This window comes from Cervus elaphus, chromosome 3 (assembly GCF_910594005.1).
Source record: "Cervus elaphus chromosome 3, mCerEla1.1, whole genome shotgun sequence".
Taxonomy (NCBI): domain Eukaryota; kingdom Metazoa; phylum Chordata; class Mammalia; order Artiodactyla; family Cervidae; genus Cervus; species Cervus elaphus.
In genome coordinates, this window is record NC_057817.1 from 26,720,899 (window position 1) to 26,739,661 (window position 18,763).

Consider the following 18,763-nt stretch of genomic DNA (forward strand, 5'->3'; position numbering starts at 1 on the left):
GCGCACCGAGGGAGTGCAGCTGGTGAGTGGGCAGTGCCGGCTGCGCGCAGAAGGACGGGAAGAGGGAGGATCGACGGTACGGCGCGTGCGCCGTGTTGCGGGCGCGCCCCCGCGGCCATCTTGATTCTGGGCAGGAAAGAAGGCCCTGAAATGTTGGTGTGCCGAGCGTTTGTTGAGGGTTTTGCTAGGTGAGTTGGTTAGGACTCCTTGAAGAAGCGTCATCACTCTCCTTTCCTCGCAGATGTTCTCCTTGTCGCTTATGAGCCTGGAGCCCCAAATAGTGCCAGAATAGTTCGTACGAGGCCTTTCACGTAGCTCTGTCGGGATCATCTTTACACGAGCTGTCCATCAGACGCAGATCTGCAAATTCCGAGGGCCGCCTGTCAGCTGGGAGGGGAGTTAAGTTTTTTGCACGCTCTTGCTGAGTACACTCAACTCCAGTCTGAGAAAGGATTCCCTGGCATGTTCGGCGCACTTCGAAGCCTTTGATTTCCTCATACGGCTTCCGCCTTTATTTCTAGACCGTCCAGTATGTAATATTGGCTTCCTCACCTCCGAAAATGCATAGGACTCTCCTGTTGTTAAGTCGCTCAGTCGTGTCCGACTCTTTGGGACCCCATGGACTTAAGCACGCCAGGCTTCCTGTCCTTCACCATCTCGTAGAACTTGCCCAGACTCATGTCTGTTGAGTCCGTGATGCCGTCCAACTATTTCATCTTCTGTCGTCCCCTCTGCCTTCAGTCTTTCCCAGCATCAAGGTCTTTTCTAAAGAGTCGGCTCTTCGCCTCAGGTGGCCACAGTGCTGGAGCTTCAGCTTCAGCATCAGTCCCTGCAATGAATATTCAGGATTGATTTCCTTTAGAGTTGACTGGTTGGATCCCCTTGCAGTCCAAGGGACTCTCAAGAGTGTTCTCCAACACTACAGTTCAAAAGCATCAATTCTTCAGCGCTCAGCCTTCTTTATGGTTCAACTCTTACATCCGTACATGACTACTGGAAAAACCACAGCTTTGACTAGACGGATCTTTGTCGGCAAAGTAATGTCTTTGCCTTTTAATATGCTGTACAGATTGGTTATAGCTTTTCTTCCAGGGAGCAAACATCTTTTAATTTTATGGCTGCAGTCACCATCTGCAGTGATTTTGGAGCCCAAGAAAATAAAGTCTGTCACTATTTCCATTGTTTCCCCATCTGTGGCTATGAAGTGATGGGACTGGATGCCATGATCTTAGTTTTTTGAATGTTGAGTTTTTGATTTCCTTATAGCGCTTACGCCTTTATTTCTAGACCATCCAGCATCTAACTTTGGCTTCCTCCCCGAAAAGGCATAGGGCTCTCCTCAGTAAGAAAGTGCGGTCTTGTTGGAGATTTGGCAATGACGGGTGGCCCGTCGGCCCGGCTACGTTAGGAAAACTCGAGCCTTTCTTTAAATTCTGTTCCCAACTTTCCTGCTAAAGATGGGCTTCCCCAGTGACTCAGAGGGTAAAAAAATATGCCTGCAATGCAGGAGACCTGGGTTCGATCCCTGGGTTGGGAAGATCGCCTGAAGAAGGAAATGGCAACCCACTCTAGTTTTCTTACCTGGATAATTCCATGGATGGAGGAGTCTGGCGGGCCACAGTCCCATGAGGTTGCAGAGAGTTGGATGCAACTGAGGGACTAACGTTTTCACTTTCTGCTAGAGATGGACTATGCATTAATGCACTTGATGGAAGGAAATGTCCGTTTTATTTAGGTGCTGTCAGGTTGTGAGTGTAGGGGAATTAAGGGAGATGCCTAAAGAAAAAAAATCTTTGTTTATGAATGAAGACAATTTCCAGCCACTTTATGTACATAGATTTTGTTTCTGTGAGCACTCCATTTTTTTTTTACCAATTGACAGCAAATCTTTGTGGTCTTAAGATCATCATAGAACAGATCAAATTGAGTGAGATTATCAGAAATAAATCTTTAATTAAGAAAAAAAAAATAGCTCAGGGGCTTCCCTGGTGGTCCGGTGATTAAGAATCCGCCTTGTAATGGGGAGGGGGTAGGATATGAGTTCCATACTTGGTGGAGGAACTAAGATCCCACATACCACTGGGCAGTTAAGCCCGTGTGCTGCAACTCCTTAGCGGGCTGCTGCAACTAACACCTGATTCAGCCAGTAAATACTTTAAAAAAATAGCTCATGCTTATTTTAATAAATCCACACAGCACAAAACAATTAAAAGGCAAAAAAAAATTTTGCCATCTGTATGCTACTCCATGCTCCTGAAGGTAGTCACTTTTATCAGTTTGTTGTGTATACCACCAGGCTTTTATCTATGTTCATAAAAACTTAAAAAAAAACAACAACAACTTTTTTTTTCATCCAGAATTTGTTTTTGAGCCCCGAAGTGGCCCAGACAAAAGTGTTTTACACATCTTCTAAGTAGTTTCACATTTTATTATTTTTTTTTTAGTTTCACATTTTAAAAATTGTTTCAGTATTCCAGCAATTTGTAGTTTAGTTTGTCTAGGCCCATCCTCAAGGAACATTCAGGTTAGTTCCAGTTTTTTTGTTTTATAAACCATGCTGTAATGAACGTCCTTATAGTGATCCTTTTGTTTTTTTTTTTTTAATTTATTTTTTTTAATTTTTTTTTTTTTAATTTTTTTTATTAGTTGGAGGGATCCTTTTGTTTTTATAGATAGATTTATAGGTAGGAAATGGGCATTTAAAATTTTAATAGGTCCTGCAAAGTTGAGTTTCAGGGGTTTGTAACAGTTTACACATTCAGAGCCATGTGTGAGAGTGCCCAGTCCTGCAATCTTGGCAATACTGGATGCTATGAATTTTTTATACAGTTGCCAACTTGATAGGTAAAAAATAATAATTTCATTATTTTAATTTGCATATCATTAATAGTGAAGTTGAACATCTCTTGTTGCTTTTTGACCATTTTAATTGTTTTTATAAACTGCCTATTCACATCTCTTGCCTGTTAAGGAAAAAGTAGATCATTTGTCTATTTTGTATTGATTGGGAGAAATCTTCTCCATGTTACACTAACTTTTCACTTGTCATATGCTTTTAAAATATTTTTCTCTTATTTTTCATTTATCTTTGAACTTTCTTTTAGAGTGGAAGTTGTGTTTTGTGGGAAAATATTTGAAACATTTCTATGAAAATAGTTACAAGAAAAGAATGTTTACAGTCAAAACTAATATTCTATTAGAGCTACTGGCCACCCAAAAGTCATTATTATTATTTATTTATTTTTGGCTGTGCTGGGTCTTCATTTCTGCAGGTGGGCTTTCTTTGGTTGCAGTGCATGGGTTTCTCATTGCGATGGCTTCTTGTTTCAGAGTGTGGACTCTAGGGTGTGTGGGCTTCAATAGTTGCAGTGTAAGGGCTTAGTTGCCCCACAGCATGTGGAATCTTCCTGGAGCAGGGATAGGACCCCTGCCCCCTGCATTGGCAGGCAATTCTTAACCACTGAACCACCAGGAAACTCCAGTTTTCATATTTTTATAATAAGTATTTTCACATGATATATCCATTCACAAAGAGAATCAAATTGACAAAATACTAAGGCCAGTGAGTTCAGCTGCATCGCCAGATGTATGATTAACAAACAACTCATATAAATAATATATGAGAACAATAATCAACCATAAAAATATCGTAGAATGATATCATTCACAATAAAAAAGTTTACATTTATAGATGTAAATTTAACAGGAAATTGCAAGTTACGCATTAAGAAAATCAGATTATTTTAGTGGAAGACAAAAAGGGCTTAATTATTATGATTTTTGACTGTGCCGCATGGCTTGTGGGATCTTAGTTAACCTGACCAGGGATTGAACCTGGACCAGGGCATTGAAAGCACCATGTCCTCACCACTCACTGGTCCACCAGGAAGTTCCCCAAATGCTTGATTAGGTGGAGTTTTATCATGTCTGTGAATAGGAAGACTTAATATTGTAGAGACAAAGTTTTTGCTTTAGATTAAGTTAAATTCTTATTAAAACAGGACTTTGCATGGAACTTAAAGTGACTTTTAAATTTGCAAGGAAAGGAATAATTGCAGGAGAGCAGAGGCCATTTTGGAAAACAGTGAGTAGGTAAAAGGATGATGAGGCAGGGGGAGTAAAGCCATGAATCATCTTTAACCACTCTAATGTTTCTTTCTTTAAATAGAATTTTTAAAGTTTTATGTAGTCAAATCTGCCTGTGGTTTTGGGGTTTTTGTGAAATGCTACCTCAATATTATAAAAATATTTCCCTGTATTTCCTTCTGGTATTCTTAGAGTTGTATATTTTCAGCTTTATGCCTTTACCTCAGCTGCAGTTTATTTTTGTGTGTGGTGAGAAGTAGTGAGAAATGCCAGACTTAAAAGGGACCAGTGATGTAGTGGGAAAGGTCCTAGCCTAGATGCAACCTTTGTAATCTTGGACAAATTAATTTCACTCTGTCTGGTTCAAGAGTCCTTGACTTGAAAATGAGAGTCAGGCTAATTTCTAGCACTACTGTGAAGCCCAAGTAAGATCATAGGTGAAAAGTCTTTAAGAAAAAAGAAAAAACCCTTTGTATATCTTCTAAAGTATCATTAATACTGATTTTTGGTTTATACACATCATATGTGAGTGAAGTGCAACACCATTTTTCAGAACCTGGAAACAGTTTATTCAAGTTTGTGCAAGAGACATCTGTGCCATCTACCTATTACCCCATTGACTCAACACCCACATTAGTAATGGCTCCAGTTCTTGTGTGTAGTGTTTTCTCCCCTTCTAGATTGTAAATTCCTGGGTGAGGGAGAGAGGTCTAAGTCTTAATCCTTAAGTAAAGCACCAAATAGAAAATAGGCATTCAGGAGAAGGAAATGGCAACCCACTCCAGTATTCTTGCCTGGAAAAGTCCATGGACAGAGGAGCCTGGCGGGCTGCAGTCCATGGGGTTACATGACTGAGCATGTGTGCACGAGGGTGGAGGGAGACGGGTTGGGAGCAATAAAGTGGTAGAAATAAAAAAAAAAAAGAAAGAAAGAAAATAGGCATTCAGGAAATGTATTAATTTTCATCTTTCCCACTACTACTACTACTTGGCGGAAGGAAAAGGAGAGTGGGAAAGATGAAGACGAATATTTTCCTGAATGCTTATTTTGTATTTGGTGCTTTATTTAAAGGGCTTCCCAGGTGGCACAGTGGTAAAGAATTTGTCTGCCAATGCAAGAGATGAAAAAGAACAGGTTTGATCCCTGGGTTGGGAAGATCCCCTGGAGAAGGAAATGGCAACCCACTCCAGTATTCTTGCCTGGAGAATTCCATGGACAGAGGAGCCTGGTGGGCTACAGTCCTTGGGGTTGCAAAGAGTTGGACACGCCTAAGCATGCATGTACGCATGCTTTACTTAAAGAAGGGTAAGACTTAGACCTCTCCCCGCCCAGGAATTTACAGTCTTTCAGAAGGGCAGAAAACACTGTATACACAGGAACTGGAACCACTATTAACCTGGGGGTTGAGTCAGTGGGGTAATAGGTAGACAGCACAGAGGTCAGTGTTTTCACTTTCTAACAATGAATAAACCTGACTGAAAGTGCTTTAAGAAGCAAGTGCCCTAATCCCTTTGCCCTCATGCAGGCTTCCTCCTGGGCAATCTTCCTCAGTGTCCTTGGTACACTCTCCCTTCAGGCCCACCCCATCACTTTTTCAAGTGGTGTTTTAATGATTACCGATCAGATTGGTCTTTTCAGAAGTCTTTTCCTGCACCAGCTCTCTATCACCTTAAGGAGTGTCAGAGTGTTTTCTCTTTGAAGGCAGCCCTGGGCCAATTGAGTGGAGTTAAGCAGCCTTCCTTTTCTCTAGTGAGCGACCGTGCCTTAATTCTACGCACTGGCCTCCCTCTTGACTTGTTAGCTGGATGAGCAGAGCAGACACACAGCGGCTAGGGCAGTGCCGGGCAGCAGATACTCAGTCGCTATTTATTGAACTAGCTGAACCCGTCCCTCTCTCAGAGCCAGCTGGGCTGCATGGTAGAAATGAGCGGTATTGGCTACCTTAGTCACCTGGTAGGCCTTTTAGATGGGAGTGAATTTTAGGATTTGGGAAACCACACACGATGTAATGGGGTCATTCCTTGAGCCTGGTATACAGATTGGAATTTTTGTTGCCTTTTCATTCCTTCTTTTATGTTCCTTAAACATAATCTTTATTTGAATTTGTAAGTCAATGGAATTATCACAGAAAATTATAAAAATATAGAAGTACATAAATAAGAAAATGAAAATCGTCTATAATCCCAATACCCAGAAATAACCACAGTTAATGTTTTGAAGATTTTTCCAGTTCTTTATTTTATTGTATTTTTCCCCCTCCCCGCTCCCCCAGTTCTTTATTTTTTTTTTTTTTTTGTAGAAGGTGGGTTAGGGTAAGTGGTTTTTTTTTTTTTTTTTTTTTTTAAATCATCTGGTTTTTTTTTTTTTTTAAAATCATCTGGTACCCAGTTCTTTAAAGAAATGCATGGGGAGTGACTGCTAGTAGATATGGGGTTTCTTTTGGGGATGATGACAATGTTCTTGATAGTGTGATCCATGCACAACTTTGTGAATATACTAAAAAGCACCAAATTGTACACTTGAAAAGGGTGAACTTTGTGGTATGTGAATCATGTCTCAATAAAGCTCTTATATTAAAAAAAAAAATACTATGTGTAGGTGCATACACATAGTATTGTTTTCTAAACTGAGAGGAAGTGCATATACTATGCTTCTTTGCTGCTAAATGTTTCAGCCTATGTTTCCAAAGAATAAGAACATTCTCTTCCATAACTGCAATGCAGTGATCAAGCCATTCGCAGATTCCACCAGTTCTTCCAGTGACTTTCTTTACAGTAGTTTTTTTTCCTTCCTTATCCAGGAGCCCGTTTAAGATCACGTGCTCCTTTTGGTTGTAATGTCTCTAGTTTCCTTCTGGGACAGCTCCTCAGTTTTTCCTTGATTTTCATGATACTGACATTTTTGAAGATTACAGGCTACGTTGTTTTGTAGAATGATCCTCAATTTAGATGTTTCCTCATCGTGAAATTCAGGTGGTGCATTTTTGGCAGCAGTGATGCTGAGAGCTTTTCCATGCCTTACATCAGGAGACCCACAACGACTGTCTGCCCCACAATTGGTGATGTTATCCTTTTTTTTTTTTTTTTTTTTTGATGTTATCCTTAGTTAAAGTTACCACTTCTTTTTAAAATGCTTTTAAGGAAAAGAATTTTACATCAACCAGAAGAAAAAGCTTTATCTAGGTTTTAGTGTTGTGTTGATGTTTTGAATGAGAAAGACAAAGTAACCTTTGAAGATTAAATAAAAAGGAAAAAAAAATCAACTGAGGAAATGGAGGGAGGAGCTCAGAGTTTAGGTTTCAGAAGATGGTACCATTCACGTAACCAGGGAACTCGAGGACAAGAGAACATTTGACAAGAGAACATTGAGAAGGCTGGTAATGAGTTCACTTTTGGACCATTTGAGTGTGAAGTCCTGTGAGACTTCCAAATTAGGCAGAGGGCATCATGGATCTGGGCTGGCGAGAGAGCTCTTGGATGGAGGAGTCACCAGCCTGTAGCCCTGGGAGTGGATGAGTGTCCAGGGAGAGGTGCAGAACACAAATGAAAGAGGCCCTGGAATAGAACCCTGAGCGGCTCTCGAGGGAGGGCCAGAGGAAGGTGGAGAGGCAAAGAGAGCTAAGGAAGTGGTCAGGAGTAGTCATGTGGAAGCCAGTGAAAGAAGATATTTCAAGATGGAATGCAAACTGTATCTAATGGTCCCAGAGGGGTCAAGCAGGATAAAGATGATATGTATCTGTTAGATTTGGATGCAGGGACATTCTCAGTGGCCTTGAAGGTGGAAGCTGCATGGTACTGGGCTCAGGAAAGTATGAGAGGAAAGAAATGGAGTGGAGCTGTTTTAAGAAGGTTGGTTGAGAAGAGGAGGTAGCTGGAGTTGGGAACATGTGAGAGGTTTAGACAATTTAAAATGCTGTGATAAAAAAATAAAAACAATAATAAAATGCTGTGATAAAGGGGTAGTGGGAAGGAGAGTTGAAGAAATGGGAGGGGGGACTCAAGAGGGTATCCATGGAGGAGGAGGAGAGAAAGCCTTTAGATCAAGGGTTCCAACTCAGACGTCTACAGGGCCAGGTTGGTAAAGCAGATGAGTGAGGTGGGCTGTGTGGACTAAGGGGAACTGCTGCTGCTGCTGCTAAGTCGCTTCAGTCGTGTCCGACTCTGTGTGACCCCATAGATGGCAGCCCACCAGGTTCCACCATCCCTGGGATTCTCCAAGCAAGAGTACTGGAGTGGGTTGCCATTTCCTTCTCCAGACTAAGGGGAAACAGAATGCAAAATCCTAAGGGCCTGTGGCCAGTTGTGAGGATTGTCATCCAGTTGTCAGCCATTGCCCTGCGCTTTGCAGTGCCTGCATGTGGGAGGATTATACATCCTCACCCCCACTCATCCCAGGGCTTGTTTTGGTCAACTGGATCTGACCAGATATGCCACGTGCTAGGTCTGAGCTGAAGTTTTAAGAGTTGGTGCATGGTGTTCTCTGCCTTTTGCTTCTTCCCCTCTGCAGTGAGAACGTTGTGTCCCCAGTAGGGGCTGTTCCTTCAGCCTGGGTGTTGGAATAAAGGTACATGAATCAGAGCTATTGCTAATCCAGTGTAAGCCATGAAAGAGAAATAAATGTCTGTTGTAAAGCAATGTTTGTTTGTTTGTTTGCTGTCACGAGGCCTGGGGGATTTTAGTTCCCCAACCAGGGCACCCCTGCAGTGGAAGCACCAAGTCTTAACCCCTGGACTGCCAGGGACGTCTCAAGGCAGTTGAGTTTTGAATCCATTATTTATCACAGCAAAACTAATACAGGAGTTCCACTAAAACTATATTAAGGTAATTTTTACTCCTACAGTTTAAAAAATTCGGAAGTTTGACAGCACACTCTTACTGAGGCTGAGAACACAAGCTCTTTCATACATTTGGTATCACTTCTGTGGATGTTGGCAATGCTTACTGAGGTTACAAATGCAGGTGGCTGTAATCAAAAGGCAGACAATAACAAGTCTGGCAAGGATGCGGAGAGATGCAAACCCTTATGGGAATATAAAATATTGTAGCCACTTTAGAAAACACTTCAGCAGTTCCTCAAAAAGTTAACTGTAAAGTTACTGTGTGTGTGTGTGTGTGTGTTCAGACGCTCAATTACATCTGACTCTGTGTGACCCTATGGACTGTAGTCCGCCAGGCTCCTCTGTCCGTGGGATTTTCCCAGGCAAGCATACTGGAGTGAGTTGCCATTTCCTTCTCCAGGGGATCTTCCCAACCAAGGGATCAAACCCACATCTCCTGCGGCTCCTGCATTGGCAGAGGGATTCTTTACTGCTGAGCCACCAGGGAAGCCTGGAATATATATGCCAGACACTGAATAAATATTTAAGAAAGGGAGGACTCCAGAGTGCAGGTGACAGAAAGAGTGAGTTTGGATGGCTTTTATTTGCTATGAGAAATTTGAAGTGAGAGGGAAACAGGGAGAAGATTGATGGGTCAGTCATTTGAGAGGTGTGGAAAATTTTGAAATAATAGCTCTCGAGACTTGGAGGTAGAGCTGTCAATAGCAGAATAGTAATGTTGCCAAGTCTGTCTGGTCAAGGCTATGGTTTTTCCAGTGGTCATTTATGGATGTGAGAGTTGTACTGTGAAGAAAGCTGAGCACCGAAAAATTTTGAACTATGCTTTTGAACTATGAGTCAACTATGCTTTTGAACTGTGGTGTTGGAGAAGACTCTTGAGTGTCCCTTGGACTGCAAGGAGATCCAACCAGTCCATCCCAAAGGAGATCAGTCCTGGGTGTTCATTGGAAGGACTGATGCTGAAGCTGAACCTCCAGTACTTTGGCCACCTCATGCAAAGAGTTGACTCATTGGAAAAGACCCTGCTGCTGGGAGGGGTTGGGGGCAGGAGGAGAAGGGGACGACAGAGGATGAGATGGCTGTTTGGCATCACCGACTCGATGGGCATGGGTTTGGGTAGACTCCCGGAGTTGGTGATGGACAGGGAGGCCTGGCGTGCTGCGATTCATGGGGTTGCAAAGAGTCGGACACGACTGAGCGACTGAACTGAACTGAACTGAATGTTGCTGGGCAGTGTTGTGTGTTCAGTTGAGTAGAACCACTGCTGCTTTTTGCCTTTGAAGATGGTTACTACCCTCATTACAGTCCTGGGAGTTCCCTTCACCTCTGTCCTGTGTTGGGCAAAATTTGATGTGGTCTGATTCTCTGTCCTTTGTCCATGACCTGCTTTAGGTGTGTTTGTTTAGTCTTCTCTCTGGAAGTCTTTGGATCCTCCATTGTTCTGAAACAGTATTATAGTCTGTCTTTCTGTTGGTCATTCAGTGGATCCTTTTGGTCTATCCTTCTGTTCTATAAACTTTTTCTTTTTTAGAGTTTTTGTTATTTTCCTCCTTTTTTTCCCCTTCTCTTTCTGTAACTTCTGTTAGTTGACTCTTGAGACTTTTGGTTTGATCTTCTAAAAGTTCTTTTCTCTTTTACGGTCTATCTCTTTACATTTTATCTTTCTGTGTGATTTTCTTGACTTTGTCATTTCAGTTGTCATATTTTTAAAACTCTAGAGCTTCTGCTTCTCTGAGTACATATGACAGCAATCTATTTTTTCTTAATGGATTCAATATCTTCCTGAATTTTTGAAGTTTTCTTCTGTTTCCTGTGTTTCTCCTCTTCTACCAAATGCCTTTTTCCCAGTTTGTCTGGTTTTGTCTCTGTGGTTCACATTAGGGGCTTTCCTCAAATGTCTTGTAGTCCCTGACTGTGTCTGCTTTCATTTAAGAGTGAGGCACTAAGGCATATTGGAAGGCCCAAGTGCATATATAGGATGTATTTATTGACTTGTGAGCATCATTGACTAGGTGATTGGTCAAGGACTGAAAGAAGAGTCTCACTGAGGTCAATATCTCCAGAGAGGGAGCACTCTAGTCTCCTGGAAGGTTTACCCCTGGCCTCTGATTCTGAGCATTGGTTGGGAGAAAGGAGTTGACTTGATAGGTTACTTCCTCCTAATCTTCCTGTATTCATTACAGTGCTTCATCCTCACCTCCTGCTGTGCTTGGCATCCTTAAGTCCCAGACTTTCAGTTTCTCTACTTCCTGCTTCTTTGGAATCAGGTGGAGGAGAGGGGAATCATTTGGATGAATGGGCAGGGGAGGAGAGTGAAGGTGTAAATGTTCCTTATAGAAATTTTCATCTAATTTTCATGTTTTTAGTTGTGCTCCCTCCAGTCTTCCAAGATGCCTAGCGTTGTAAATTCCTGAGCCTTTCTGGGCCTTTGCCCTAAGAATCAGTTTATATCCCTCTGGCATGGCCCCCTACAGAGACTGACTTTGACTTTCTACTATTTGCTGAACCAGTTACCACTTCTCATCTGCTTTCTCTCCTCTATAGTTATTGACATCTCTCACCTCCTGTCTCTCATTTGTTTTATTCTTCAGGATTTAAAATTCCACTGATGTAATTTTAGTGGGGTTTCAGGAAGGAGTAGTGGTAAACATATGTGTTTAATCTGCCACTTTTAATTGGAATGAACACAGAGACCATAAATTTATAGCAAAACCAATTTGAATGTTTAGGTGGTTTTCACTAACAGAATCCACAGTCCGGGTGGATTTGGTAAGAAAAGGACTGGCCAGCTGGAGTGGGATTCTGCCAGGTGAGTTTGGTGGAAGGACTTTAGGGCTAGGGAGTTGAGGATTTTGGACAAAGGGTGGTTGAAGCAACAGACTGTACAACCCCGGCTGTGTAAATAAAGGAAAGAAAGATACAAATGAGTCGATGGTTGGAGGAATTTATGAACTGGAGATCCCATGAAGTCAGAAAAACTTGTCAGTTTTCAAATGAACCCTACTTGGCCCTTGCAGCATCTTCTCAGCCAGGGCTGAAAGCGCTCTCCCTAAGTTTATTCTTGTTTCTTGGCTTTGTTATTCTATTTTAGGGGTTAATGTCCCTCTTGCTTCGCCACTCCCCCGCCCCGCTTGCTTTTTCTTTTTTTTTTTCTTTTTTTGTCATACATTGATATGAATCAGCCATAGATTTACACGTATTCCCCATCCCGATCCCCCCTCCCACCTCCCTCTCCACACGATTCCTCTGGGTCTTCCCAGTGCACCAGGCCCGAGCACTTGTCTCATGCATCCCACCTGGGCTGGTGATCTGTTTCACCATAGATAGTATACATGCTGTTCTTTTGAAATATCCCACCCTCACATTCTCCCACAGAGCCCGCTTGCTTTTTAAAAAGAAGACTGTGTATGGGCAAGGGCTGTTCCTCAGGTCCCCAAGACAGGATTCTAGACGGAATGTGAGGGTATGGATGCCTCATCTCCCCATTTACCCCTGGAGGAAACTGGGTGTTCAGAGCCCTTGCCTCAACTTTTCATTTCTTTTTTAAAAACTATTTTTTTAATTTATTTTTTATTTTTGACTGTGTTGGGTCTTCATTGTGGTGCAGGCTTTTGTCTAGTTGCAGCAAGCGAGGGCTACTCTCTAGTTGCAGTGCTTGGGCTTCTCATTGCAGTGGCTTCTCTTGTTGCAGAGCACAGGCTGTAGGACATGCAGTTTCCTTAGTTGCAGTTCCTGGGCTCTAAAGCACAGGCTCAGTAGTTGTGGCACATGGGCTTAGTTGCTCTGAGGCATGTGGGATCTTCCTGGATCAGGGATCAAACCAGTGTCTCCTGCATTGGCAGGCAGATTCTTCACCACTGAATCACCAGGGAAGCCCCCACCTTTCATTTCTAAGCAGTGACTTGGTCAGATCGATACAGAAGGGGATGGGTGGACAGAGCCACGTCTTCCATGCAGACCTCTCTTCGGAGCTTTGGAAAGAGCCCCAGTCCAGGCTGGTGTTTCCCTTTCTTCACCAGTCGTTCCCTCCTTGCAGCCTGTTTTTCACCCTACTGGCCTGCTTGCCGTATCCAATGGCTTGAGCTGATCAACACCATCAGATGTCTTGGCGGTTCTCTGTTTGAAGCCCTTATTTCATAGAAACAGGCCCTGAGGTGTCCTTGCTCCTGGCCCAGAGTTGTTTGCACCACAGCAAGCTCTGGCCGAGGGAGCCCTGTGTAAGGCTGTGGAGCGTGGCAAATTAGGAGTGGGGGCTTCAAAGTGCAGACCCAACTCAAGATACATGCTGGCTGTGTGACCTGGACAGGGTATATCCATACCGTCTCTGAAATCTGTTACCTCATTTTTTAAAAAAAATTTTTATTGGAGTGTAGTTTGTTTATAATGCTGTGTTAGTTTCAGGTGTTCAGTTCATTCAGTCAGTTGTGTCCTATTCTTTGCGACCCCATGGACTGCAGCATGCCAGGCTTCCTTGTCCATCACCAGCTCCCGGAGCTTGCTCAAACTCATGTCCATCGGTGATGCCATCCAATCATCTCATCCTCTGTCATCCCCTTCTCCTCCTGCCTTCAATCTTTCCCAGAATCAGGGTCTTTTCCAATGAGTCAGCTCTTCGCACCAGGTGGCCAAAGTACTGGAGCTTCAGCTTCAGCATCAATCCTTCCAATGAATATTCAGGACTGATTCCCTTTAGGATGGATTGGTTGGATCTCCTGGCTGTCCAAGGGACTCTCAAGAGTCTTCTCCAACACCACAGTTCAAAAGCATCAATTTTTCGGCACTCAGCTTTCTTTATGGTCCAGTTCTCACTTCTGTACATGACTCCTGGAAAAATCATAGCTTTGACTAGATGGACCTTTGTTGGTAACGTAATGTCTTTGCTTTTTAATATGCTTTCTAGGTTTTTCATAGCTTTTCTTCCAGTTCTCCAGGCAAGAATACTGGAATGGGTTGCCATTCCCTTCTCCAAGGGATATTCCCCACCCAGGAATCGAACCTGGGTCTCCTGCATCGCAGGCAGATTCTTTACCATCTGAGCCACCAGGGAAGCCCTAGTTTCAGGTGTATGGTGAAGTGAATCTTATCCGTATACATATATTCACTCTTTTTAAAAAATAGGATTCTTTTTCCCATATAGGCCATTAGAGAGTATGAATAGCGTTCTCTGTGCTATTCAGAAGGTTATCATTAGTTATCTATTTTATATATAGCAGTGTGTATATGGCAGTCCCAATCTCACAGTTTATCCCTCCCCTGCCCCATTTCCTCATCTTTAAATGTGGGTCATAAACTTACCCTCAATGCTTGTGAAGATTAGACTAATGCATGTTGAGTTCAGAGCGAGGCATGTGGTGAATACTTCTATGGTGCCTATTTTTACTAGCCTCTGCACCTAAAACGCCCCATAAGGGGAGCCAGAGTGAGCACTGATGAAGGATCGAGTCTCATTCTCAAGGCTGGCCTGCTCCTCTGGTTTCCCCAAACCCAATCTACTAGGGAGAAGTCTAAGCTGGTTCCCTGGGGTCCAGTGGCTTCTGACAATGGATTATGTCAGATCAGTCCACTTTGAGGTTGATCCCTCTTTTCCATGTTTTCTGGATCCTCTTGCCTCCTCATTTGGGGGGTTCCCTAGGCCTTGGTTTTGCCCCTCTCTCCTTGGCCATGTCTCTGAGCATTCTCTCCCCAGGGGAAATGGAGCCCATCATCAGGCTTTGGTTATACCCCAGCTCCCAAGGGTGCTTTTCATTCTCACATCTCATCAGAGCGCTGCACCTGACTTCCTCCCAAATGAGTGTTTATAGCCCCAGTCCCCTCCACTTGGATGAGTATTTCCAAGAAATAACAATTTTGCTTTCCATCTAGCTTCCGCTTTGTGCATCACTGTTTTTTTGGGGGGCACTTTTCTTTTTCCTGGGGCTTCAAGCCCCAGGATCATCTTTGACCCTTCCCTCCCCTCCAATGTAGATTCTGTAAGTGTTGAATTGAGTGTAAACCGGCAAGTGGTTAAGCCTGCATGCTTCTCTCCCTGTCCTTTCCTACCCACACCTCCCTTGTTCACATGCGGGTCACCTCTTTCCTGGCTTACACCAATGGCCTGTTCATTCTTCCACATCCAGCTGCTACACGCTGGTCTTCTGAGCGCATCGTTTTCATCATGTTAACTCTCCACAAAATCTTTCAATGGCTTTCCATTTTCTGCAGATAAAATCTAGATTCCTGGCCTGGCTGGCACTCAAGGTTCTCCATAATTCGTGCAGCCCTGCCCCTCTTGCCTTTCTCCCCATGATGTCCTTGCAAATCTTTCCAGTGGCCAGGTGCCTTCACTGAACCGAGAATCAGCCACACTCACCCCCAATGTCAGCTTGTGGCCTTCCTCCCCTGGCCCTGCATGCCTCCCTTCCTCCTTCAAGACACAGCCCCAGTTCCCCTGCAGATCTTCCCCTGTCTTCAGCCTTCATCCCTCTCCTCTCCTCCTGAGTGGGGATCAGCATCTAGCCAATGCCTCCTTCCCCGGCACCCTGGTGTGAACACAGTTGGTGCTCACTTCAGACAGCCACTCCCTGTTTCTTGAGCGGCTCAGCCTGCAAGGCACAGGACTCTACTTGTTTAGCGAACTGCTACCCTCAGTGTGCGCTGCTTTCTTTCTCCTCTTCAAAGGAGAGGGCTTTAGAAATCAGGACAGTTCTGAGAAGACTCCAGGGGTTGGGATGAAAAGAGATTGGCCTCTGAAAGTGAAAGTTGCTCAGTCGCGTCCGACTCTTTGCGACCCCATGGACTGTAGAGTCCATGGAATTCTCCAGGCTAAAATACTGGAGTGGGTAGGTGTTCCCTTCTCTAGGGGATCTTCCCAACCCAGGGATTGAACCCATGTCTTCAGCACTGCAGGCAGATTCCTTACCAGTTGAGCCACCTCTGAGGCCTGTCTAAACCATACCGCCCTAGTCTTGCTCCAGGTTGCTCCCCACCTCAGCCTCTAGGGTCAGCTGCTGCAGTTTCCTGCCTCTGCCCCACTCCCCACTCTTATCTCTTAGCCTAGCAGCCCTTTATCTGATCCCCTCTCCAGGCCCTTTGGTTCTCGGTGGGAAGTCGGATGTCCTGCTGGTTCTCCTCTCTGCTCCTCTCCAGCCTGAAGTGGAGGTGGCACGTGTTTCTGCCTTATATCTGCTCTCCTCCTTTCATCCTATCAGCTAACGATTATTCAGGAAACTTATCTCAACCTGTTGGCCCTGTCCCAAATCTTTAGGGCAAGGGTCAAGAGAGTGAGGTCACGGTCATGTGACTGCTGCCTATACCTTGCCCCCTCTGCTCCGCTGGTCCTAACACTCTAAAAAGCCAACTGTGTCCCCTGCTCCCAGTTTATCTGGACAGAGACCTGAGCAGAAAGGTAAGCTTCTCACCTTTGTCTTCGGTGAGCGGAGGCCACTGGATTCTATCTGCTCAGCACTAACCTCCTTTTTCTTTCCTGCCCATCTCTGCTGACTCTCTCCCTGGACACTCTCACTTGTCCTTATCTGTACAGTGAAGGCTGGGCCTTAGGCCCATTCCGGAGTTGAGGAATGGGTTAGGTTAGGTCTCACTGGTTAGGTCTGGGTGGGGTCCACAGGCTGAGTAGGGAATAACTCCTGCTCTGCTCACAGATTTTCTCCTGATGGCTGACTCTCAACCTCTCCTCTCCCTTGATGGGGACCCTGTGGCTGCAGAAGCCTTGCTCCAGGATGTGTTTAGGATTGTGGTGGATGAGGTCATTCGAAAAGGGACCAATGCCTCTGAGAAGGTGGGTCTTTTCTCTCTCCTCCTCCTGTCCATCAGACCTGACTCAGAGCTTTCCTCCTCTGTCCAGCCTTCTCCCCAGAACCCATTACCGCCTCATTGTGTGCCTCAGGGATTGCATACTGGATCAGACTGTGTTTATTTACCCTTGTTCACGTGCTGCTTGGAGAACATTCCAAACTGGTGTTGAGTGCCAGTTTGTGGTGTCTATTGTCTGTTGAGATGTGGTTTGGGCAACCAGTCAGTTGGGTGCCTCAGTGCCCCCGGAGTCTCCTGCTGCTCCTCCTAGGTCTGTGAGTGGAAGGAGCCCGAGGAGCTGAAGCAGCTGCTGGACTTGGAGCTGCGGCACGAGGGCGAGTCACAGGAGCAGATCCTGGAGCGCTGCCGGGCCGTGATCCGCTACAGCGTGAAGACCTGTGCGTCTGGGGCTTGGGGGAGGTGTGTCTGGAATTTGTGCCCAGCTCCACTCTGAGGCTGTGTCCCCCTTCTCCAGGTCACCCTCGTTTCTTCAACCAGCTCTTCGCAGGGTTGGATCCCCATTCCCTGGCCGGGCGCATTGTCACAGAGAGCCTCAACACCAGCCAGTGAGCCATCCCAGGACCCCCGCCCTCCACCCCACAAAGGATTTGGGTTTGTGGGAGACAGGGCCCGGGAGCAGGAGAGGAGAATGGTGTCTGCCCCTTCTCTTTTCGAGGAATCTCTGCTGGCAGAGTCTTTCCCCTCCTACCCTTCGGGTTCCCTTTCCCAAACTTTGTCTTGCATCCCAGCTCCAGTGTTGTCTCATTCTTTCTTTCCTGGTTCTTTGTCACCAACTCAGTTGCCTATTCAGCCCCTCCTTTCACTCACACTCTCCACCTCCTCTGAGAGTCCCTCCCAGTCTCTTTCCCTTTCTCATCATTCCCTCTCCTGGCAGGTACACGTACGAAATTGCCCCTGTGTTTGTCCTCATGGAGGAGGAGGTGCTGAAGAAACTCCGGGCCCTGGTGGGCTGGAGCTCTGGGGACGGGGTCTTCTGCCCTGGTATGTGAAGAGGAGGGGGCCTTTTCAAGAGTTCCTCCTCCCCCACCATCCTCTTTCTCTGGGCTGGCCAGGAGGGGTGATTCTCATTTGTTTCTTCTCCAACTGGGCTGGGGCCAAACCAGAGAGAAGCTGCCCAGTCCCCTGTATCCTCGTGTTTGCCAAACAGTCCATGGGATGGTGCCTGCTGTCCTGGCGGGGGAGTGGGGGTGGAGGGTGGATCCTGGATCGGCCCAGGGTGAGGAGCAGGGGTAATCAGGAGATCTGCAGATCCTGCCATTCTGGGTCACCAGCATGCCATTTGTGAAGTCCTCGGACCCCCTGGCCAGGTAGCCAGTCACTCGTGCTTCTGGGTGGAGAGTTCAGGAGAGCCAAGCTCCAGTTTTGACCCACTGCCACTCCCTCTTGCCACCACCCCTTCCTTCCCTGTGACAGGTGGCTCCATCTCCAACATGTATGCTGTGAACCTGGCCCGCTATCAGCGATACCCAGACTGCAAACAGAGGGGCCTCCGGGCACTGCCGCCCCTGGCCCTCTTCACATCGAAAGAGGTGGGAAGGGCACAGGCCTACCCTGGGCTCCCAATTCTAATCTCCAGCCAGCTGAGTCTGGGACCTGTGACTCAGCCTGCCCAGACCCTTCTCCTCCGAGGCTGGCCTCCCCCATAGGCGGGTGTGCCTCCTTCCGACCAGAGGGGCTGTGTAAGGGCCCTTCTTCACCTGCCTGCTGTCTGGGGTAGCGGAGGGGCATCCAGTGCAGTGTACACAGTCCACACCCTTTCTCCTGAGAGTGTGGTCCGTGGACCAGTGGCATCACTATCACTTCTTCTTGTTTAGTCACTAAGTCATGTCCAACTCTTTGCAACCCTGTGGACTGTAGCCCGCAGGCTCCTGTGTCTGTGGGATTTTTCAGGCAAGCATACTGGAGTGGGTTGCCATTTCCTTCTCCAGGGGATCTTTCCCACACAGGGATCGAACCCATGTCTCCTGCATTGCAGGCATATTCTTTACCACTGAGCCACCAGGGAAGATCAGTATCACTTGGGAGCTTGTT

The 18,763-nt window shown here is 45.6% G+C and overlaps 1 protein-coding gene and 1 non-coding gene across 8 annotated transcripts in view; one reads left to right on the forward strand and one right to left on the reverse strand.

The window, feature by feature from the left end:
- Positions 1–18,763, forward strand: part of CSAD (cysteine sulfinic acid decarboxylase) — a 49,730-nt gene that overhangs the window by 560 nt on the left and 30,407 nt on the right. For 2 of the 7 annotated variants that reach the window (XR_006336901.1, XM_043882985.1), the window contains exons 1-6: positions 7,088–7,144; positions 16,561–16,697; positions 16,983–17,109; positions 17,187–17,277; positions 17,607–17,713; positions 18,146–18,261. Coding sequence is in view for 6 of the 7 variants with exons in the window: in XM_043882985.1 (XP_043738920.1) it covers positions 7,099–7,144; positions 16,561–16,697; positions 16,983–17,109; positions 17,187–17,277; positions 17,607–17,713; positions 18,146–18,261 (624 nt within the window). In the remaining variant the exon portion in view is untranslated. Of the gene's footprint in view, positions 1–56; positions 395–7,087; positions 7,145–16,560; positions 16,698–16,982; positions 17,110–17,186; positions 17,278–17,606; positions 17,714–18,145; positions 18,262–18,763 lie in introns of those variants that run through there. The other 5 variants (XM_043882994.1, XM_043883020.1, XM_043883010.1 and 2 more) reach the window with 4 other exon arrangements.
- TRNAR-GCG lies at positions 13,899–13,970 on the reverse strand. The gene has a single exon. It is a non-coding gene; the product is annotated as a tRNA-Arg (tRNA).